This window comes from Lampetra planeri, chromosome 2, assembly GCF_965212315.1.
Source record: "Lampetra planeri chromosome 2, kcLamPlan1.2.h2, whole genome shotgun sequence".
Lineage (NCBI taxonomy): Eukaryota > Metazoa > Chordata > Hyperoartia > Petromyzontiformes > Petromyzontidae > Lampetra > Lampetra planeri.
In genome coordinates, this window is record NC_136108.1 from 17,828,694 (window position 1) to 17,853,709 (window position 25,016).

Genomic DNA, 25,016 nt, shown 5'->3' on the forward strand with positions numbered 1-25,016 from the left:
ACCATTTTATAAATGCTCTATGTGCCCTCCACCTGCTGTACGGACAACATCGAGACGATAGTTGAATTCGTCCCAAACGCCTCTCTTCCCACGTTTTCCTCTGAGGTGCGTGGTCGCCCTGTGCTCTTCCCCTTACATGAACAGCCTGTTACCTCAAATTGTCGGTACCAACGACGAATGCTTTTTGACATTGGCGGATCAATGCCAAAACGCCGTTGAAACGCACGCTGCACCGCAATTACGGATTCAGTCGTGCTGAACTGCAGAAAGCAAAACGCCCCTTGTGTTGCGGGGTCACCATCTTGCGAATGACTGAGGCTTGGAGCTGTTTGTGCGCTGGGAGAGGCATTTAGCGGTAATCATTTGAAACTCTATGCCCCGCCCTTTCAAGTGGTAAGAGATTCATTCATGGGCGGTTCGTGGTTGCAGAGATATAGCGATTTCAAATCGGGTCCATCTTTTTTTAAACACCCTGTACAGTAAAACCTTGGATTGCGAGTAAATTGGTCTGTGAGTGTTTTGCAAGACGAGCACACATTTTAAATAAATATGAATTTGGTAAACGAGCGAGGTCTTGCAATACGAGTAGTACTCGTATCGTCTGCCGAGCGTCACGTGATCACAACTGATATACGAGTGCTTTGATATACGAGTGCTTTAGATTACAAACACGTTTCCGGAACGAATTATGCTCGCAATCCAAGGTTTTACTGTATATTAATTGGGAATGGATAGTGGACATGGGTTCCTCAAATGGTGATGCATTATTCAGAAGATGGCTGAAGGGGGAGAATAAGGTCCCGGGGATTATTCTTGCTTATCGCAATGCTACCAGCAATATAGGATGATCTAGCTCGTGAGATGTTGTTGGAACAGGTATGAAGCTGGTGATGAATGGTGAGACGAGATTTCATCCATGCACGTTCATCTCTGCGGACAGCGGATATTTGTACCCTCAGATCAGTAGTGTACCATGGCGAGGGGTGACCATGTATGTTGAACTTCTTTCGCACCGTACAAAGCCAGCTGTGCTAATCAGAAGTGTGGGAGGACAACAAAACACAAAAAGCAGTTCTAAAGCAGGGACGTGCGGTCAGGGGAGGCAGAGCCTCGCCTGTCATACTCCAATGAAAATAGCTGTTACGAAAGAAAATAAATATTAAGATTTTCCCACTGATCTGTGTTATAAATGTAATTTCTGTTCGATTCCAATCATTTTTATAGTCAAAATCGCCAAATTTGCAGAGCTCCGCTGCAAATACAGGAAGAGACGAGAGGTGAGGCAGCGACGCACTCAGCCTCCCCTCTGATTGCCTCAACCCCTCAGTAACTGGATGGAGCGCGGGCAATAAGCGTGTGCCTGTTACTATCTCAGTATGTCACTAATGTAATGTTTGTAGACCCCTTCATTTAAAGTCCTCGACTTCCATACTCCAGGTAACTTATTTCACATATGTGTATAAAGATATTGAGGCTCGCTCGTCTCGTCATGAAACTGCAATGAAAAAGCATCAGGGGAGGCAGCTATCACATCTGCCTCACTTAGGGGGACGTGTCTAACACGCCCCCCTAAGTGAGGACACGCCCTCCATTAGGCCACGCCCCACTCAGTGAGGCCACGCCCCCTAAATCTGGCTCTGACATTCGCCAGTGCCTCCCCAGCCATTGACCTCACCGCACGGCACTGTTCTAAATAAATGAGTTTTCATTCTAGATTTAAAAGCGTATAGTTCCAATGGCTTCCTAATATTGGAAGGCAGAGAATGCCAGATGGCCACAGAAGCGCATCTGAAAGCACGTGATGCTGTGACCGTCTTTGTTCAATGGTTAGCCAAAAGCCGCTGCGAGGATAACCGGAGTTTGCATTCGTTCAGAAGAGATCCAGCGAGTTGGGAGAGGAGCCGGACGATCAACAATATTTGACAAAGCAGAGTTATATAATTGAGCAGCCTCCTCAACAGGGAAGTGGCACGTCTGAACGAGAGGAGAACGTGAGAGCTCCTCTTTTAGAGATGGAGCAATGGATGTTATTTTGAAGAATGAAATTCTGTGTTTAGTGGACAGACCAGGAGGGAGCAGAGGGACATCAATAAAGAACCAGTGAATGATCAGAAATTCCTGGGTCCAGATGAAGTTGGTTCAGTTATTGAGAGCCTAAGAGAACACACCAGGTCTAAAGTGTGTCTACCAGAGTGAGTCAGCATATTAACGTTCTGGATGAAGCCACAAGAGTTCAGGATACAGTATATGTATGTTGAACTTCTTTCGCACCGTACATAGCCAAGCTTGCTAATCGGAGGTGCGGGCGAAGCTCAACAAACTAAACACAGGATGCCCAAAATATCCCGTTGAAGAGGTTTATATTGGGCATCGACATGTGTATTGAAGTCACCAAATGTCAAAATCCGCTCAGAACGAGCGCACACCACCGAGAGGAACATTCAGAAAGGAATGTGCGGATCAACTTGGGAGGGTGATACAAATGTAATGCGGGCGAAAGCGACCTTCCGGATGTGACGTCACGAGGAGGCGGAGCCAGGTGACGTGGGTGAAAGGTAGGGGGTCCTTAAGCGGGTAAACCGGAAGGAGAAGGCAGTCGGGGTGTGAATGGAAAGGTGTGGGGCCACGCGGGCGTACGAGCCGAGGGGGCACCGTCAGAAGCGGGAGCCAACCCTGGGAACAGTAGGGAGCTACTGGGAGGTGTAAAGCTGCAGATAGAGATAGGCAGTAAGGCTGTGTGTGAGGAGCAGCGGGGTGGCTGCCAGGAGTCGCAGGAGCGACGAGAAGGCGAGACAGCACGAGGCCGTCAGAGCTGCAGCAGGAACAGCCAAGGCAGCTGTGTGAGAGTACAGCAGCGGAGCTGCTGTGGGGCTGCAAGAGCGACAAGAACAGCAGCGGGGCTGCTGATGTGGACTGGAGTGACATCGGAACCAGCACAGAGAGAATAAGAGAGACAGCCGTGTGGGGACGCAGTACGGACCGAATAAAGGACACTGAGCCAGATATCGTGGTCAAGTCTTTTATTACACAAAGACATTGACAGTTTGGGCTCAGCACAACTAAGGACAATCTCAAGGAAGCATGGGTTCGGACGCATCTCCAAGGTGTCCCGAAGCCATTCTTAGACTTTAACAAAATTCATATTTCCATGTTTTCAGACCAGTCTCCACTGGATAGCCGCTGTCTGCATACACTGCACGTGGTACTCAATTTGGGCTGCCTTGGCGCTACTGCAATGAAGCTCACTTGACCCCAAGCTTGCCTCAGCCTAATTTGCATATTATAGAGACCTTCGCATGCATGTAGTTGTAGCTGAAGGTCATTGATTTAATTGAAATATGTAATATAGCACTCACATTTTTATGAATCCATTGCATGCATACAAATAAGGCACTGAGTTCACGTAGCAATCAATTGTTTTAAAATTAAATAACATAAACTGCATGTTTGCTTCAATTCAAGATGTCTGGGGGGATATTATCTCCAGCTTTCGTTTTAACAGGAGCCCTGTAATATCGAAGACCATGTCTTCATATTTCAAATGACCTTACAAACAACAAACACTAAACATTAATCTAGGATTAATGTTTTTTTACCAGGTCAGGCCCAATGAGCTATTTGGTTCTTTTTTAGAAACGACCTGGCCACAAATGATTGCTCAACGAAGTGGCTTATCACGTGGAAATGTATAGCAGCCAAATACTCCAAACTCATGTTTCTAATTGTGGGGGGAAACAAACGGAGGACCCTGATTAAAATCCACGCGACCACGGGGAGACAGACATGCAAACTCCAAATATACAAGCATCATGGTCGGGATCGAACCCACAACAACTTGCATACCAGGCGAGGTAGCTAACGTCTCGCCAGCATGGCGCCCCAAAGTGCTTGCACGGCTGATGGCTCGGAGAAATATCGCATCAAATAAAACGCATAATGGCAACCGAGGTGCTCAATAAAAAAGAATAACACGGCGACGTTGCGTTAACGCCCACTGCTCTTTCACGTGCGGAACACGCGGCGCGGTCGTCTTGGCAGCACCTGCTCCGTGCATTGTTTGCGAGACCACATGGCGTGAACAAGCATCAGCGGGGCCTCCGCCACGGCACCACCGCTGCTGCATTTGCTTGAAAGTGCGACGCTGTTTAAAGGGAGACAGCAGTGGCATCTTGCAACGCAGCGGGGTGTTTGATGTCCCCGCCAGCCTGCCTCCCATTCTGCATCGTTCTGGGAATGCCAGCCTCGTATCGGTCGCTGCATGCAGCTTCAGAGCCCCCGGTGGTTTGTTTGGCCAACGTTTTTTTTATTCTTCTTCTTCTTTAAACGAGACACATGGTCCTCCCATGAGGTGTCAACAGACCAAGGTCTGAGAGGAACAGATTGAGATGTTCCCAGGACAGAGGGTCGGCCGTATCTGGGGGTGAGGAACCTCTGTTATTGGTCACTCACTCGTTGAACTCATCAAAGCCAGCTCTAATCTTCTGCTGGGATTTTCTTAAAAGCACACAAAGGTTTTTTCTTCCTCACTGTCTTTCTTCCAGCTACTAATCACTACATTTTATTTGTTATTCCACTGCACCAGATGTTTATTTACCATTCTGGCTGTGGAGGTTGTAGGGGTGGGGGGGGTGAACGGTCCCAGGCGATGTTATGCTTAATTTGTCTTTGCCTCCTATTTCTCGCGTACTGTATGGCGTTCTTTGCCCCATGGGCCACCTTTTAGGAATGTTTCTCATTGTGCGTTTATCTTTACCACGCATACGCCGGGTTTTAGCATTTGTATGCTTAATTGACTTGGTCTGTTCGTGCCAAAATCCGTGAGCCTCATTTGTTTTCAAAATAAGGCCTTGGGTGAGGCAGCTTTTAAAATATATACATGAAACTAAAATGTATTGACTCTTGAATTCAGATACGTAGGGGAATTCTTATTTTTTCGGGTGTAATTGTGAGTGCGAGTTTTCCTAATCTTGCAGCCTCTAGAGTTCGTAGGAATTCCAATCTGGCACAACAAGGCAAAGGCAAAGGTCACTTGCCCGTTAACTGCAAGTGCCATTCAGCACGACCCACGCACATTGCCAGGTCATTGCCTACCACCTCACGTGCTTGGAAGGAAGAAAAGCTCTCAATGGTGTCATGAACAGTCGAGCAGGAACAAGATAAAGTGCTGGATTGTGCCTTTACAATACTCGTCTCTTTCATTACTGATTCAGTAAAAAAAAATGTGGGGTTCGACCACGTAATGATCTGACAAATTTTGTGTCGTTAAGACCCTCCACCGCCCGACTTATGTAATTGCCGCCTTATGTAAGGGTTTCATGTGCAAATTATTATCGTTTCAGCTCACCGGTAAGTTGAGCAACGATTCTCACATCCAATCAATGGAAATATCTAATTGCTATATTGAGTTGTCAGAATTGTTTTTTCACTTACCGGTGAGCTGAAACAATAATAATTTGGCATGTTAAATGCTATTACACCGCGTGACAATTTAATTTGCGTGGCTGTATCGGTTGGCGGGGTAACTTAATGACAAAATACTGGCCAGATCATTATGGCCTCACCAAATAACCTATTAGAATCTTAACATTGGCTGTGAAACCTAGGTCTTTAATTATTTTATATATTTATTTTTTGCCTGACAGCATCGCCTGCAGCCTTTCATAGAAGCGTGAAAGTGGTGGTAGCAGCAACAGTGGCTCATGGGATCTTAACAAGCTTCTCGTCGTACGCATCACCAGTCGATGCTTTATTGTGTGTTTTGGCCCCGTGTTCCAATTGGATGGGGCCACTTGGGAGAGATCTCTGTAAGTGCGCTGGGGTCCGACGTCTTGAGGCCGTTTACGAGCAAAGAGCACGGCAGCACTCGCTGTTATCACCGCCACTGGGCAGCCGCCACAAAACGAGGCCCTCTCTGCTCTTGTCAAAATGTTGCGGAGCCCGCCGACCTAAAGCACTGCTTTCGTGAGCCCACAATGTTATTCCTTTTTTTTCTTCCAGCGACCAGAGCTTCATTGCCAGATGAGTGACTTTTATTCAAAATATAGAGACAGCAGCGTATGTGGTGACAATTTACCCTTAAAATGTTTACATGGGAGGATTGGTGTCGCGGAAGTTCATGCACTGCGCTATGAATCCGGCGAAGTTAACTCGCCGGATTCACTCCCGGCCACAGCGAACATCAGTGGCGAGTCATATCAGAACCGGTCCTGGGCCTCCTGATCCTTTCCCTGCACCTCCGATTAGGACGGTTGGCTACGTACGGTGCGAAAGAAGTTCAACATACGTACATCATCAGCCTGCACTGCCCGAATGGTGAAATTTTGTCAATAAATTCATCAGGATGTGAAGAGGCCTTCATCCAGCAGTGGATTGACAAAGGGCTGTAAATTATTCTATTATTATTGCTTGTATACAGAGATTTATCTGAAGGGGAATTTTAAGTTGTAGAGGATTTTTATTTCATACTTTTTTTCCCTATTAAAAGCACGTGTTGTAATAAATGTCTTGTTTCCTATGCCGGCTGAATACAGAGATCATTATTTGTCGTGTTTATTTTTTGTTTTCACAAGGTTGAGATATTTCATCATTCATTAAACCTACAGGTTGTTCCCCCATAGGTCTCTCGCCTTTAGGCCCCCAAGTGTGGAGACATTGAGCCAGAAGCAGTCCATCAAAGTGCTTTATCACAACAGCGTTAGGCTCCTCACTACTATTTCCCCATTTATCGGGCAATTAATAAAGTAAATAGCACGTGTGTGAGCTGGAAGATGACAGAATCGCCCGTCTATGGGAATAGCATGACGCTCACGGCAGACAATGATAAACGGAGTGTTAATGCATTTGGTGGGCTTTTATGTTTCTGCTAATCCGGTGGATTTTGACGGCAGCTTGGTGGTAAATGTCGGTCATGGAAACCTGAAGGCCTCCGCCATTAGCGCCGCTAATTATCGTCAACGCATCACACCTTAGCCTTTGCGGACAACACGGCTTGGTTCTCGGCAGACCGTGTCGAGACAAAAGTCTGGCTCGACGGAGCCGTGAGTCACGGAGTTTTCCAGGGTAGATAGAGTATTGGCGGGAGTGGTCACTAATAAGGGGCATGCACCAGGGTACATGCTCCTTCAGCCTGGAGTGGAGAGACGTCAAATCCAAGTCAAACATATCCAGAGTCAAATAATTCTAGACGAGTAGGTAAAATCCATATTTCTCTCATAACGTGGAACAGTTTCACCACAGTATGACCAACGTTGACATTCCGCAAAGTGGTGCTTCATGTGTTGACCACTGAGAGATGGTGTGCTGAGTGGACCCTCAATTGGGTTTTAAGCTCACAACCACCTGATATTGTCTGAGTACTCTACCCGCAGTGCACCGACCAGTGGAGAAACCCATGGCAATGAGCACATCCAGAGACAACTTTTATACCAAGGCATGCTTTCCCAGAGTCAGAATGGAAACTTCAGCAAATAACAATACCTGCGTAATACCTATAACTGCAACCATCAACGTTTTAACCCCCATTTTAATATGCTTTATATTTAGTTCAAGTCACGTGTCTCTGTTGTAGAATATGTTTTTGGTCAATGAATGTTATTTTTCTTTGAGAATCATAATGCCCCTTACCCAGGAATGCCTCACTGGGACTCAGGACTATTTCCAGAAGGTTCTGCATTGAAATGTTTTGCAAGTCCACGAATGAGTGTTTAACGTGTGCGAGGATCCCCCCCACCCCCCTTTTTCCTCCACCCCTCCACCTTTCCCCTCATTTGGTCGGTTATATTTCCCCGTGCATCTTCTCCCCCCGACGTGGTGTCTCCACTTGGCTGGGGCAGCGGGCCCCCTCTCCCCATCTTTCACCGCCCCCCCCCCTCCCACATGGTTCCAGATGCGTGGGGGAGCATCTTCCGTGGATTGCGACACCCGGTCACGCGAACCGCGTGGCATGCTGTGTCGGGCTCGCGTTTTGTTCCAATGAAAGCAGCAACAGCAGAAGACCAACAAAGACACAACGGAGAGGATACCAGAGTACCCAGGGAAACCCCGAACATGAGAGGGAGAGCACTCCAAGCACCGCAAAGATACATTCAAGGATCTCTATTCTGATACTGACATGGCCAGACCGCCTCGCAGACCAAGCCAATGATGTCCAGTATTTCCTGGCAGTCTCCCATTTAAATACAGCAGTGGTTCTCATTGCACTGACTAATCTCTATTGGTGTGCATGAGCTGCTTGGACATATCCATCAAACTGCAGTGGACGATCTCTCTCTCTGGACCACTCCATCCTTTCACTCCGACATGCCATCATCCCATCTAGGCATGACGTGTCCTGCCCAATTGCACTTACTTTACTTATCATTCAATATTAAACAGCCCTTAATGTCCATGAGGGTAACTTAAAACAAAATGCCAAAGAATTTGTGGTAAGTAGCTGTTCACTTTTGAAAGGAGGCACATTTGTGCAAAAAAAATTCCCGGAGGAATTTTGGTCCAATGGCCCACCAGCTCACCATAATTGGATAAAACTTAAAACAATGGGAGCTGCTGTCAATGGCGGAGCCAGGATTTTCAGGTAGGGGGGGGGCAACCCCTCCAGCATTGAAAAATGATAGAGGAGTTGTTAGTAAGTAAGGACTTGCCCCTTGCTTTTTATTCGACGCGTCTGCGGCGATGGCGCAGCCATCGATCGAGGGTCGAATTCGAACCGCGTTGTGTGATCGGCATCGCGCTCGCTGAAGGTGTTTGCCTTCAGAGAAGTCATGTACTGTGTACGCAACTGCGCACAAATCTGTGTCACTTATAACTGCTTTGCCATTACTTATTGCCAATTATGGACTCAGACTATTGTCCTATCATCTCATAGAGTCCCTGGCACATAATAATATGCTACACAGTGGCAGTGGGGGTCGCATAATGACGATTTATTACTAACTAGCTTTACTACCCAGCTTCCCCCCGGGACTTGGATTCTTGTCTTGGATTAATACACGGCCGATGCGGAGGTTTGGGGGGTGGGATGTGTGACGTCAGCAGGCACATTGTGTAACGTTCCTGCATGCGGGTGACATCACAGATGTGACGTCACCGCTCATTTGCCGTGCAAAATATATGCATTATTGCGCCCCCCCCAAAATACAAAGGTCTATTTTTATACGTTTTGCATTGTGTGGAGTCTGAAAACTACCCACATGCCAAATTTCAAGTTTGTTGCATGTTGGGAAGTATGATAAACATTTTGAACAGACACATTCACAAATGTTCCTTTTATGTATATAGATAACCCCCAATGATCCGATCTAAATTATGGATTTCGATCGGATCATTGGGGGGGGCATGTGCCGCCCCCCCCCCCCCCCCCCCCCCACTGGCTCTGCCATTGGCTGCTGTGACCGTTATACAAAATATAGAAATTATATTACATACAATATCGGCACTGGATGAAAAGATGTATACATGGTAGGATGACTCTCTGATGAACCCCATATGCGGCTCAATCTTGATTGAGTGTAGGATGTAGTGTCGTTTTTAACACTATAAGCCTAGAGGAGGCTGCTGGTCCTTTTAAAGATAATTTCTCCTGCACGGTATCCATGCGTACCACTGAAGTACAGTATTAATCAAGGCTTGAACCCTCCTTAGCTCGTGCAATCTGAGAAGATCGGTTGCATTCTGGGTGATTTGGCTGCAGGCTAAACGTTAATATCACACTCAGGTCTCACGAAAATAGAATATGAATCTCGATGGCCTCCTATCCCCCTTAAATCAAGTGCATTCAAATACGGCTCTGCCCACTCTGTCACTTGCAAGATACCCTCGTGCTTAGATTTGTGTTAGGAATAACTTGGGGCACCATAATGACAAAATGTTAATTACCTCGCTTGCTATGCAGCAGGTCGTGGGTTCAATCCTGACCCTGATGCCTGTATCATTGGGGTTTGCATGTTCTGCCCATGGTCGTGTGGATTTTTCCTCCGGTTTTTCCCTCCACATTTAGAATCATGCGTTTAAGAGTATTGAGCTGCTGTAAATGTCCACATGATAAGACACTTCGTTGAGCTATCATTTATGGTCAGGTCGCTTCTGAAAAGGAGACGTATATCTCAGTGGGTCTTACCTAGTAAAACAAAGATAGTAGTTAATAGTTGGATTATACATCCAAATTGTTTTTACATACACTCTATAATGAACATGTTTTTAAGATTATATTTTGTGCTTGTTGAGTGGAGAGGTTTTTTTACTCATTTTATTGGCTATCTGAACTTAAAAATTATGATCTTGTGTTGTCTCTGCTTCATTTGACTGACAATTGAGCATTGTGTTTATTCATTGGCACTCTTAAAATGTAAAGTTTTGAGTCTTCATGGAATTTTTCATAAAAATGCATATAGTTCTAATCAACTGTAGCTTTTTTCCAGTTGTTATAGTCAGTTAACTTATGACCTTTGAAGAATTCTCATCAGCATGTATTTATGATTGCCAAATTTAAACGTGGATAGATAAAGAAATGCCATCACTAAAAATGTGGCTTTAATTAGATATTAATGATTGCGATTTACTTTATGTACAATAATTTGGAACGTTGCAGTTCACTGTAAATCTGGGTAATCATTGTTGACTCAGAGCCAGACATTTGCAGAGGTCTTGCCAGTGATAGGCTGCTTTTGTTAATTGCTCCTCTCCTTGTCACCTAACAATGGCAGCTGGCAGGGATGAGCCCGGCCCATTTGCTCAGACCGGTGAGTTTGCATTGCTTTGCATTTGCGGAGTACTGCAGTGCTCAGGTGACTTGTGTTTGAAACCAATGGATGGGCCGAATTATTAAGAGGGAGACAATGTTCCCAGTAGAAACTAAAGACAGCCAAGATCGCTGTCCTAAAAGTGCAAGCCTGGGAATGTGGGCACAGAGTGTGACTTGTGAGCTTTAATTAGAAGCTAGAGTACACTCCAATATGCTTGTACATTGACCCGTTGGTTTCAAACTTAGCCCAGGAGTAGCTGATGCATATGCAAAATTGACATCCCAGCTCATTGCTGCTTTCCATGTGTGTCTGTAGTTCACATAAACGTGTACGTACCTGCTTAATAGATACCAAATAATGTCACGCTGCTTGTATCTGTATGACCAATTACAATTTGGTTAAGCTCTCCTGGTTTGCTAGTAGTTACAGGAGATGTTTGGTGGAACTGCTTCAAGCAGTGACATTAAATGACTTTGATCACGAGCAACATTGCAGTTTTTCAGTTTTATGTGATTGTGTACTTTTCTTAGAATTTTTATTTGCCAGAAGCTCATTGTCAGGGATCTAAATTTCATTCACTGTGATATGCCACGGTATCTGATCAATCAAGTTTAGTTTTTTTTAACCAGGTGAGAACTCAGGAAACAAGGAGATTCTCATTTACAATCAATAAATGGAGAGCTATGGGGAAAAGAATGGATGGAGCTGGTTTCATACTGGTAGGAACCTCCTGGTTACACCAGCCCACAGGGGATGATTCTGTCCGTCCGTCGTGCATCCAAAAATGGGAGGGGTGGGGCTGGATGGAGAAGGGAGGGTGGGGAGGGGCTGGGTGGGGAGGGTGGGGAGGGGCTGGGTGGGGAGGGGCTGGTCACCCCGTGGTGCCCTTATAAAACTCAACGTTTAACCTACTCATGCCGGCTTGTGCCCGCCCTCACAGTCGGGCATATTTGCGGAATACACCACGCCGCCGTTGACCCTGGCCATTGACCCTGGCCATTGACCGAGCAACCCAACGTTCCTACCAGCTCCCTCCGTAGGAATGTGATAAACATTTACTTGAGTTGACCAGGTGGCCCATGCAGTTCTCAATGCGTATCTCAAAGCACTGAGCCAGCACCACTGATATCCTGGATTTAGATTATGATGATGATGCTTTCTTCACAGAAACGAATGTAGTTTTTTTCTCTCTTAATTTTGTCTTTGCTCAGCTGTGTAGATCTAAATAAATCTGCTTACTCCATTGGTTGATTGACATGTGGAGACCCACTTTTTTACAGAGCATGAAGGAGAAACGTCTAGTGTTGGATAAAGAAGGTCTATTGAATTTATTTCATGAGTACTTCCGTAATGTCATCTTCCTGGGCTTTTCCTTAACAATATGTGTGATGCTATACTGATTGAAAGACTCCCAAGGTGGATGTTTTATCACTTCATGGCATGGCTGGTGGAAACATCTAACAGCAAATATTGTAAATGCAATATAATCTGAATTTACAAAGCATCTAACAGTAATTTGCCATTTGCCTTATTTTTTTAATGTTATTTAAATGTGAAAATTGTAAGTCCAGATTAATGTGTGTTTCAATGACAGGGCAATACTAGTGCTGGGAAAATGTAATGTGTATCCTTTATATTACCATTACTGATACTCAATCTTCAGCATGTAATAAGATTGTCATTACTTAGCAGAGATCAGATGATTACTTGTTTTATGATTACTTTGATTTTTAAAAAGTAAAAAAAAATTCTAACGTAATTAAAAGTAGAAAAGGATCATGTCAGTTTGGCTTAATGCAAGGATAACATCAAATTCATACACACTGTACCACGAAGCCTACAGTAAGAGTGTAGTGCTGCGAATACTGAAGCTAAACCAATGTCATATATATTAATTTGAGGAAGCAATCATGAAAATAATCGAGCAATCAGATCATGTCACTTTTAATATACCGATATTAGAATTTGCATTACATCTAACACCTCGGGTAAACCATAATCAAGAGGCTAAATATTTCTTGAGTCACCCTCCCAGCAGCACCCTCGCCATATGGCACAGCCACGCGGTTCTTCTCTGTGCCGTATCGCTTTTGTTGTTCCCCAGCTGTGTGAGCACAACCCCGGGGACAGCTTCTGGCTCCCAGCGTGTGCGTTGGTGGCACTAGGCCAAGCCGTCATGGGCAGAAAGATGAAATGAATGCACGAGCTGTTTAGTATGGGAGGACAAAGAGATAGGAGTGAGGGGATTTATGGCTGGGCAGAATGTACATGTGATGGATGTAGAGATGTGCAGGTGTTTGGATGAATACATTATGGACGGATGGACAAATTGATGAATGGATGGACGGGTGGATGGGTACATACAGTAAAATAGCCTGTCCGGTTTTGGGGGAATTCCGATATATTTGAAAAAATTTAATAATGCATTATTATTAACCTAATATTACATTTACACACATATACTCCGTTTATAAATAACTAAATATTACCAATTTCATATTTACTGATTAATAACACTTTTTAAAAAATCACTACGCATATTGTTCAGTTAAAGCCAAGTCACTTGCCATCACTGGTAAGGCTGATTCTCATGGGCTTGAAAGAGTTTTTTTGTTCGTAAAATTAATCTACAGAAGAGAGGGGAGAGAGGTCTGGAGCAAATCGCGTGCACGAGCGCGGCATTCTGTACAAACGTTTTGCTGCCATTCTTAATTGTGATATCATTACTACGACTACCAAGTCTAGTTGCTTTCTCCAATTATGCAATCGAAGCGAATGGCAAAAATGAAGCTTGATATACGGACTTTCGCTTTACAGTCAACCTTTCACGAATGTATCTGTCCTATATGTCGAGGGATGTCCGTACTTAAGGCGTCCTTGTGCTGTGTGTGCGTGGCAGAACCAGAGACCCGCATACTGGCAACTGGAGGAGCCTCCTCCAATAAGGACATTCTCCAGGTAATCCACACCTGCATTCAGTGCACCTGAGTACACCTCATTTTATAGCTTGCGACATCTGTATTCGGATAAAATATACGTTGGCAAGGCTTAATACAGAATGAGTGTGAATATCGATCATCTCTTCAATGCTAATATTCACCATTTGAAATTGAATTGGTTGATCAATCAGTGGCTTTTGCCGATAGATGTTTTTTTTCGAGATCCTCCGGTATGCTCGTCTTGGGGACGTGCCAAAGCCGATCATCGCATGTTACACGTGATGACCATAATCGCGATGACGTGTCAATATGCGGTGTCACTCTGGCTAAGAAGAGAAGAGAGTGCCGCATTATATACCAACTGGTGGCTTCTTCCCTAACTGGGTTAAATGGCTCATTTTTACTTGAGAACAATTGATGGACTTGTTAAGTGTTAATCAAACAAAGCCCTCTATTTTAGTTTAGTCATACAACCTCCTGCCCACTATGCCTGCGTTCTCACGATACATTTTCATGTTTAACATGGAATGCACATACACATAGCTATTTATGTGTGTATGCACATGTCCACACACACATGGAATGGTGGCTCTACATGATAGTGCATCGACATTTAAACTCTTGTTGCTGCTGTTTTAAACTTTGCTAGCATTTTAAAATGAAAACAATGCATTTGTTTTTAAGTGATGCTACACATTGTATAATCTGTGAATGTTTCCTCCTGTATATTTGGATTTTGCATGTTCTCCCCGTGGTCATGTGGATTTTTATCCAGCTCCTCCAGATTTCTCCCTCCACATTTAGAATCAACGTGCGTTTAGAGTATTTGGCTGCGATACATTTCCACATGATAAGCTTCTTGGTTGGGCTATTATTTGTGGCCAGGTCGCTTCTGAAAAAGAGCTATATAGCTCAAGTGGGCCATACCTGGTAAAATAAAAAAAATAGTTTAGTTTTAGTTTAGTTATGAGTTTGACTGGGGGAGAGTGGGAGGTTAGGGGAGAGGAGGGAAGTTCTGGGGAATTATAGAACACAGCTATTGCCACCACTCATAGTTCATGTTTGAATGATTTAGAGTGAATAGTCTGACCCAATTAACAGTAACTTTGCATAACAATAACAAGGGCTTAATGTAACGAGTGGGACGAGAGCTCAAACCATAGGGGCAGCTCCACCAGCAAAAAGTGTTAATCGCTGAAACCAAAACATTCTTAAAAATACAACAATGAAGACAAACCAGAACGGTGCAGTTATATATTGTGGGAAAAAACAACAATAATTCTACACATTATTAAAAAAAAACACTAACTGTGTAATAATCCTGAAAGGAGACGTTACATCTGCAAACACAAGATCACTGTATGATTGTATACCCAGCTGTATTCTCGTATAGCAATACTTCGTCATTGGCTCTGTTGGCAGTACGATTAACAATGATACATTTTTACGTACGCTATATTTCGTTCTGTAAATAAAGGGGGGGGGGGACTTTACCTTAACCTATTTTTAAATGTTCAATTGATTTCTACTCATAGTCACTTGCAACGCATCAATTAATGAATTGGCACATGAGCGATTACCGTTTAATTTTACAATTACGTCACAGTGCTCGAAACGATTCAAACAGCTGCTCGGGCTGTGTAGTTTTTCCTATAACTCAGGACCAGGGTGCTGGGGGACTCCACTCACTCAAGGGATGTTAACGACTGCGAGTCCCAGCTTGCCAAGAAACTCAGCAGCATGTCCTATTTTAAAATTCCTATACGGTCATGTCGAATATTAGCCCGCGTCCTCAAGGACGGTAAGAGGATGCTGCGTCAGAATGTTTCTGGTTCCCGTAGGAGCGCACGTGGCATTTCTGAAATGTCGCGTGATTTATTGGGGCCGGCAGAAACCCGCGCAGCAAAGTAAACCATTGTGTTTTGAGCCCTTCTCTGTCCGTGGCCGGTTTCACAAGGTCCTGGCAGACGTGTTCAACGTGCCGGTGTACACGTTGGACACCGCCAACTCGGCTTGCCTGGGAGCCGCCTACAGAGCCAAACATGGTGAGTCCTGTACTTGGATGCACGGCTGTCAGCTGTTCCGATATTAACAAAGCATGTTTTCCTCTTCATTGGGGGCAGTAACTGTTCCCGGTGTTCCGTGTTTAAAATACTCTAAAATGTGAGGTGGGCCTGGTGGCTCAGAGGTCGGAGTGTTGAGCTGGCACCGCTGAGATCCTCAATTTGAATCCAGTCAGCCACCTGTGATACAACCGGTATCTCAGGTGTACTGACGTGATGGTTTCAGCCTGGTCACTAATGATTGGCCCAAAAAAAGCAACATGTCAATTGCAGAACGGGTGGGTAAGTGCTGCTCCCAGTTATGTGGACCAGAGGTCCTTCAAGAGATTTCAAAAGTAGCTCTGTGATATCCACTTTTGTGGGCTGTTCTCTTCACATGAAGGGCTACACTGCTGTGCAGTATGCCAATGTTATGATAAAATTTTGGGGAGAGATATTGATAAGATATTATAAGAAATCCTCTATTATGTTACAATCGTACTATCAGCATCATTCCATGAGACAAATACACCTATTTTTGGGACCCTCTGACATGATTAATGCTTTGATTTGTGACGCAGAACTCAGCTGTGGAATATTACATCACTTGTGAACGCATTTGAACACTTCTTTAGCTGGCACACATTTTATGCCCTGTAAACATTGTATCTCGTGTAAACACGTTCCTTCGGAGTGGGCAGGTAGGAACTTGGTTGGACAGCGCATTCGTGCACGACAGAAAGCTCGCGGTCACGTGACGCACTTCAACCAATCCGGGAGCGTACATGTTTGGGAGGGGCTATGCACGACAGACAAATAATCCCTGGTGGGCAGTGTGGAACTGTTGTTCCTAACTGTATTAACATCTACATTGTATAATCCTGAGAGCTGTAATATGCAGAATTGAAAACCAAATTAAATGTACCCTTTCCCTCTCCTAGCGTCCACGCAACGCTCAATCCCCTACCCCCCTCCCTTGCCCCTCCCCCCTCTCTTACCTATATACAGTAGAACCTCTGGTCACGACCATAATTCGTTCCATAGCTTTGGTCGCAACCCGATTTGGTCGTGACTCCAACCTAATTTCCCCATTGGATTGTATGTAAATCCGATTAATCCGTTCCAGACTCCTACGAACTGTATATAAATATGGTTTTTTAAAGATTTTTAAGCACAAAAATAGTTAATTATGCCATAGAATTCACAGTTTAATAGGAAACTAAATGTAAACACATTGAATAACACTGAGAAAACCTTGAACAACAGAGAAAACTAACATTGCCGCGTCAAGGTTTAGAATCGTTCAACAAGATGATTGTTTCGTCTGCTACATCAGTCGGTCGATTCTGAGAGAGAGAATATTCGTATGAACAATTCATGTTTCTATTGAAAGTAAGTTAACAGGAATATTTGGGTACAGTATTGTTTTTGGAAGCATTCACCGTAATATCGTATGAACGTTTACTTCACCGCATCATCATATGAATGATGCGAGAAGAGATTAACATTACCACTCTTCACTTGATTAGAGCCCATGGCTAATTGCAAAATTAATGCAAAAATACACAAAATACTGCACAGAGTTCACAGCGAATGAGCGCACGTCTGACCGAGACCGATTACTAAGCGAGACTGACTGAGCAAGCGGCCACACGTGGGTCGCTGTTGTTTGTAAACAAACAACAGGAAATTTGGCGCTTACAAAAAAAAATGGCGCGGAAGGGGAAATCGGCCGCGGCCGTGTTCAATCGCCACCCGAGTTTGTGTTCGTGACCAGATTTTAAAAATGTATGAATTTTTTGGTTGTAACCCGATTTGGTCGTGGTCAGAAGCGTTCGTGACCAGAGGTTCTACTGTAACCTCTTACCTCGGCATCTCTCTCCCACTTCAGCAAAACATTTTCTTGCTGTGGTTTTCCCACCTAATGATGATTGCTTGTGTTGCAATCGAAACGTCGTGATTTAATTTATTTTATTTTATACCTACGTGACTTTACCGAAAGAACCAAAGAGTATGAACTCTTTGGGTATTTCGATAAAGTCACATAGATATACAAATAATTTTAAAATCACGACGTTTCGATCGCAACACAAGCAATCGTCTTCAGGTGAAAGAATACACTGTATATACGTGACGTAACGGAAAGACCCAAAGAGTATTAATTCCTGCAGTCACGAAAGCTTTAAGTCGAATTTAATGTCATTGTTTTATTGTTTCAGCCACTGATGAGTAGACTAAGAGCATGATCTCGCTACACTTGAGAAGCTGGTTTATTCATGGGTGGCAATCTCAGCTGTGCAAGCCTAGGGCTGTAACATAGATATTATGAGCTCCCTGGGCCTTCCCAGTCACCTTGTGTCTACATAGTTGTCATTATACTCAAAGGCAAAGCAAGAATGGGCAAGAATGGGTGTGAATCAAACAATATGCGGGAAAGCTAAAAAAAAATATCTCACAGTTAATCCGTAATGCATTGCCTAAAGCACCGTGTAGGGCCCGAAGGGATTGTGTTGGAATGCATGTGCTTGTGTTCCTTTATTTCTCCCATGCATTAATATCAGCGCCTTGTCTTTGACAAATATTGAGGCACATCAGAGCCTGCTTTTATTTTTAAATACAGCAGTGAAGCTTTTGTTCCTGTCTTTGCTTGTCTAACAAAGATAATGAAATGCATAACATCTTGCTTGAACTTTTTTGGGAATCAACTTAGCTTATTATCTCTTAGAGGCTGATTAGGGAAAAAAATTGTACCGCTGTGTTAGAAGTTGTTGTCCGATGCAAAGTCTATCTCTTATCACAGGAATGTGGAACTTTTCCCACTGCCTTAGCACAGCCAACAGAGATGAGCATTGAGAATCACTTGCTAAAATATACCTTTTACTTGAATCTACGTATGGTTTGTTCCTTATTAAAACAAGGTCACTTTGTTTTTACAGAAAATTCGCTAACGGTGATTATGTTCAGTTTGTGCTGGGGGGGGGGTGTCGTCCGTGTTTGCAATCGGGGTTTGTTTTCAGCTTCCACTGAAGCAAAATAAATTTCACATGTGGGAGCTCCTTCATGCCATTGTTCAAGGTCCATTGATTTTTGGACGCAAAGTGCAAAACAATAGGGCCTCGTGTGGTGCCAACACTGCGTTGCTTGTCACAATGAAGGTTACTCTTTTAATGTAAGATTATACATCATGGTTCCTGGGCTGGTGGTTATTCCTGCCAGTCAAGTAATACCGACTTTGGTATTTGAAATCACGCAATGTGAAAGCACAAAGTGACTTAATACGATTGAAATAACATAAAGGTCCAATTTTGAATGTTTGAACGCGGACTCGCCTTCTGACATCTTTTTAATACCTATTAAAAATGTAAGTTAGATTTTTTTTAAGACTATGGCCAACGTTCTTAAATCAGCCACTTATTTCTTATGCCATTCTGGCCCAGTGCTAAATGCTGATTAATACAGAAGCCAACGGAGGGTGGGGCAGGTAAGATGCCTTGGCGATATCCTTAATCAATGAGTTCAGTGTAGTATTGGCAAGCGATGCAAATTACATTTGCTTACAGCACAGCACGTTACAGAGGGACCCAGCAGATGGACTCGGCACTTAGGCTAGTGTACAGGGTGCTTCAACATTTTTTTAACACTTCTGAGAATTTGCAACAACGCCACAAGAAATGTGCCGCCTCCGGGCTCTGGAGACCACCTGGAGAAGATTCCAGGCGTAGCCTTGACAACGATGGCGAACGAGTGGAGACTCTTTGACTTTTTGAAGCTATTAACATTTGTTATCATGTTACAATGTACAATCTGTTCTTTTTACATTCAAAACGATAGTCCCATATATGTGTTAACAATTTTTTTAAGCATCCCGTACGTTTAGAGTATTTGGCTGATAGATAGAAATTTCCACACGACGGGACATTTCTTCGAGCTGTCATTTGTGGCCAGGTTGCTTCTGAAAAAATACTAATAGCTCAGTGGGCTTTACCTGGTTAGATTAAAAAAAAGTGTGTTTTAGTTTAATTACGTGTAGTGGTTTGCTTACCTTTCCTATACTTTGCACTCCTATCGTTTTTTTTATTGATTGTTGTAATTTTCTGACCCACCCCTATTGAACGTCTGTGTAAAAGATCTTCATAGCTCATCAGATAATAAACATTCTGATTCTGACATATGTGTAGTGGTGTTAACAGTTAACTACTCACTGTTCGCTAACTGTGAGAGAGCGGATCGTAAACAAGGGTTTCCCGCTCAATCAAACGGTCAGGGTCAAATGGGGTGAGGTAGGATCCAAACGCCAGATTGGGAAGGACCAATCGGAGGGTCCCACAAGGTGGCCGGGGATTGGACAACCCGGCCACGAACAGGTATAAAAGCCAGAGCGCTGAGAGCTCTTGGGGGAGTTCTGCTACACGAAGACCCAAGTCGGCCGAAGACATCTAGGACCGTGGATCAAGCCCTCCAGCCCTTATCAGGGCTAGGGCTCAGAGTAACCAGTGGTCGGGGAGAGATCCCCTAGGTCCAGCCAGAGGACGCTGGGAGAGCAGGGAGATTAGATAGCCTGCAAGGTCCGGAGGCTGTACCTTCTGAGAGTAACGGGTGAGGGGACAATATACCCCTTAGTGTGATAGGGACTGTGTACAAAGATAATAGACAGTGTGTGCCATAAAGAAGTTTAGAAGTCCGTCCTTTACAACACTACATATGCAAAGACAATGTAACCACATTAGCTGCACTAAATACACTTATTAAACACTGTTCCTGAAAAAACTGATAACTGAGCTCATCCAAACATACCTAGCACTGAGGCCAAATGGAGTCTATGTTTATGTTGGTTATGAGAGGAATAGCTGAAAGGTTCTAAAGAACGTTAACTTCATTTGGCAAATACCTAAAAGAAAGCAGCAGTGGTTTATTTTGGTGATCTTTCTCAATTGATGCAGCCGCTTTCTCATTTCCTCTCCACACCCTTGTGAGTATTTAAATCCCTTTCATGCGGAACTTTGCCGAGTGCAGTCCTATCCCACATGAATTTCGCAAATGTACATTGATGAACTGAACTGAATAACCACATTCGTGCTTAAAAACATGCAATGTGCACATGCCGCACCTTGTCAATCCACTGCTGGATGAAGGTCTCCCCATCCCGCGTAGGTCGTGGGATTCGTTTTACCTTGCTTCACCTCGTTGACCATTGTGGGTTGTTGAAGGTTGGGAGCATCGGAGCGCAGGGCAACAATGGATGTTTCTGCACTGCCCTCTACTGCCCACAACTTAGCCCCGCAGCCTATAACACCGGTTATAAAAACAAAAACGAATCTTAAAAACTATTTTATTTTACTATGTAAAGCTCATGTTCTCCCCGTGGTCGCGTGGATTTTTCTCTGGGTCCTCCCAATGGTGGAACCAGGATTTTCAGGTAGGAGAGCAACCCCTCCTGCAATTAAAAATGATAGAGGAGTTGTTAGTTAGTAAGTAAGGACTTGTCCCTTGCTTTTTATTCGACGCGTATGCCGCGATGGCACAGCCATCGATCGAAGATCGAATTCGAACCGCGTTGTGTGATCCGAATCGCGCTCGCTGAAGGTGTTGATGCCTTCAGGGAAGTCGTGGACTGTAGACACAACTGCGCACAATTCTGTGAGTCACTTATAAGTGCTTTGCCGTTACGTATTGCCAATTATGGACTCAGACTATTGTCCTATCATCTCATAGAGTCCCTGGTACATAATAATATGCTACACAGTGGCAGTAGGGGTCGCAAAATGCCGATTTATTACGAATAAACCCCAATGATCCGATCCAAATTAGGGATTTCGATCGGATCATTGGGGGGGGCACGTGCCAGCCCACCCACCCCCCCAACTGGCTCCGCCAGTGGGTCCTCCGGGTTTTCTTTTTAAATTTAGAAACATGCGTTTCGAGTATTTGGCTGCTATAAATGTCCACATGATAAGCCACTTCGTTAAGCTATCATTTGTGACCAGGTCGCTTCTGATGAAGAGCTGTATAGCTCAGTGGGCCTTACACACTTAGAAATTAGGTTCAAATCAAGGCAGCCACCTATGAACACATGATCAGTCCAGTTCTCCAGCATACTGCAGTATGAATTGTCATACATTTTATTTCACTTGGCCCAGCTATAAGGCAAAAGAATTGTAAATTGGATGTTTAACGTGTGACCATCCGCTGTCGATGCAGAACTGAAGGAGTGCCGTCTAGTTTTGGCTAAGAGAGGCCTATTGAAGTTGCTTCAGAAATAACTCTGGTGTCGTCCGCCGGGGCCATCCCGAACAAGACATGAGGCGCTGTTGACTGGGAAAGTTCCACGGAGTAACTTCTTCGCCTCTTAATTGCAGTTCTTCGTAACACACTTGGCATATATAGCGTTTGTTTATACAACTCAAGAACACGTTTAAGTGAAGGATATTTTTATAGAGCCCGGGGCTCATGTTTGTGTTGCTAACAGAAGCCTACAACACCCAACTTACACTTGGGAGTGTAGACTTAGATATATTTTTAGTTTTGTGTCTAAGCGTGACAGATGCACAGACAGAGGCAGAGAGAGAGAAAGCACACGTCTAATTTGAACCAAGGGCTACTCTTCTCATGTGCCAATCAATCCTGCCATCCTGTTTGGGCTTTGTGGCATTTTATGACGGTTTTTTACATACACGTGCCTATTTCTCTGCTGTGACACGAGACGGCACTTTGAATTACGCTGGTATTGCAGTGCCTGAAAGGAGCACCTGGCTAATGAGAATTTGAAATATCAACTAGATATACTGAAAACAATTACTGCTGTGTTCTGCAGAAATTTATTCAGAAATGTATTCTGCTCTTAACAGTTCAACGTTGTATACGATGTTTGCACAAAATGGCAAAACATCCTCCATTTAGTCTGATAGACTTCAGGAGCAAGCGCTGTCAGTGAGCACCTATTGAGGTGAAGTGGTGTGGGGCCAGCTCCCAAGTTCTGATGAGTTGAACTAGAGGGCCGCTGCATATTCACATACCACATGCTGCTAGTGTGAAGCGTTGTTCCAATTAGGTATAACCATAACTGGAACAGCAGCGCTCTATATGGTCAGGGATTGGACAGGGGGAGTATAGTGGTTAGTAGGCATGTAACAATGCTTCCACTCACTGATGAATATACTGTCATTATATTCCATGGGTCTTTCGGTAAAGCCACGTAGATATTTTTTTTTTAATATTTTTTCTATCTACGTGGCTTTACCGAAAGACCCATAGAATATGTATTCCTGCAGTCACGAAAGCTTTAAGTCAAGAATATAATTATTTCAAGAATAATACACTCCGTTGGAATTGTCCGTAACAACTAATTATTTACACTGAATGTAAAATATGAGTTTAGATTGCATTTTGGGAAACGGCGCTCACTAAACAATGCAAAACATTTAGATTCAGTACACATGAGATGGTGAAAATGACAATAGCAGCGCTCGGAACGGAGGGGTGGGGTGAATCGTCACACGCGTAGTGGTGAGTTGACCGTTTTACAATCACGGCATCTGCGGTTCATACACAGAGGGCCGTTAAAATCAAGATAGTAATTGACACCAACAAACTTTGGTTCACACACACACACAGATAAAGGATCATTAAAAACAAGACAATCATTTGCACCAACCGCACACCACCGTATTCAATTTATAGTCAAACGCCATCTTTATGTGATCTATATATATAAAATCGCAAATCTGTCTGTCTGTGTGTGTGTCTGTGTGTCGCCGGACCATACGCAGTTTCATTGAACGGCGGTTGCCCCTGGCAACGGGTAGCGACGCATTCGCTGCCGGGTGGACGCCATTTTTAATTCCCGTTAAAAATATGCGCACGCATTTGTGGTATAAACTCGATATACCCAGCGTTGCCCGGGGGGAAAATACATTTAAAATCTTATGAAAACTTTCAAACATTACATACCAATGAGAAAACAACGGTGTAATTACTTTTAAACCCGACGCGCCAAGAATCGATTCTCTGAATCGCGCAAAGGAATCGAAGGTTGTAGATTCCTTTACATTCGGACGATTCCCGTTTACTATAAGTTGCTTAAAGTCGATATAAACTGCTACGAACGGGAAATATCCGGCGTTGACCGGGGCAAAAATGTAATTAAAAACTCCTGAAAAAATAAAAAAACAATGAAAATGAAACTCTATCATTCAAAATGTAAACCCCCAACATGCCAGGAATCGATTCTTTGAATCGCACATGGACTAATCGAAGGTTGTAAATTACTTTAGGATCGCGCTTCCTGTTTAATATAAGTTGCTTATAGAGTTGATATAAACTGCTACGAATGGGAAATATCCGGCGTTGACTGGGGCAAAAATATAATGGTGAGGGCGGTTGTGTGTGGCGATTGTGAGTGGTGATTAGTGAGTGGTGAGGGGAGGTTGAGTGGTGAGGGTGAGTGGTGAGGGTGAGTGGTGAGGGTGAGTGGTGAGTGGTGATTGGTGAGGGTGTGATTGGTGAGGATGAGTGGTGAGGGAGAGTGGTGAGGGAGAGTGGTGAGGGTGAATGGTGAGGGTGAGTGGTGAGGGTGAGTGTTGAGGGTGAGTGGTGAGTGGTGATTGGTGAGCGTGTCATTGGTGAGGATGAGTGGTGAGGGAGAGTGGTGAGGGAGAGTGGTGAGGGTGAATTGTGAGGGTGAGTGGTGAGTGGTGAGGGTGAGTGTTGAGGGTGAGTGGTGAGTGGGGATTGGTGAGCGTGTCATTGGTGAGGATGAGTGGTGAGGGAGAGTGGTGAGGGAGAGTGGTGAGGGTGAATGGTGAGGGTGAGTGGTGAGGGTGAGTGTTGAGGTTGAGTGGTGATTGGTGAGGGTGTGATTGGTGAGGATGAGTGGTGAGGGAGAGTGGTGAGGGAGAGTGGTGAGGGTGAATGGTGAGGGTGAGTGGTGAGGGTGAGTGTTGAGGGTGAGTGGTAAGTGGTGATTGGTGAGGGTGTGATTGGTGAGGATGAGTGGTGAGGGAGAGTGGTGAGGGAGAGTGGTGAGGGTGAATGGTGAGTGGTGAGTGGTGAGGGTGTGTATATATGTAAGGTTATTAAGAAATATATTTTTTACCCGGGCAATGCCGGGTACTTATGCTAGTAATAGAATAAGCACGAGGATGATAATGTATTTTGCCAAATGTAAGGATTAAGTAATTAGAATGAGCTTGCAAATACATTGTGGTATTTCATGGTCTCAACTTTCCAAAGCTTTTGACTGCCCGCCATGATTGTACTTTGACGTGGATCTTTGCCATTGTTGTGCATCTGCATTTTTC

At 44.2% G+C, this 25,016-nt stretch overlaps 1 protein-coding gene across 3 annotated transcripts in view; it reads left to right on the forward strand.

Annotated features, from left to right (window-relative positions):
- The window catches only part of XYLB (xylulokinase), a 164,312-nt gene that overhangs the window by 98,733 nt on the left and 40,563 nt on the right, over nucleotides 1-25,016 (forward strand). For 2 of the 3 annotated variants that reach the window (XM_078609301.1, XM_078609319.1), the window contains 3 exons: nucleotides 10,701-10,736; nucleotides 13,639-13,697; nucleotides 15,636-15,723. In XM_078609301.1, coding sequence (XP_078465427.1) covers nucleotides 10,701-10,736; nucleotides 13,639-13,697; nucleotides 15,636-15,723 — 183 coding nt within the window. The remainder of the gene's footprint in view (nucleotides 1-10,700; nucleotides 10,737-13,638; nucleotides 13,698-15,635; nucleotides 15,724-25,016) is intronic. The other variant, XM_078609310.1, reaches the window with a different exon arrangement.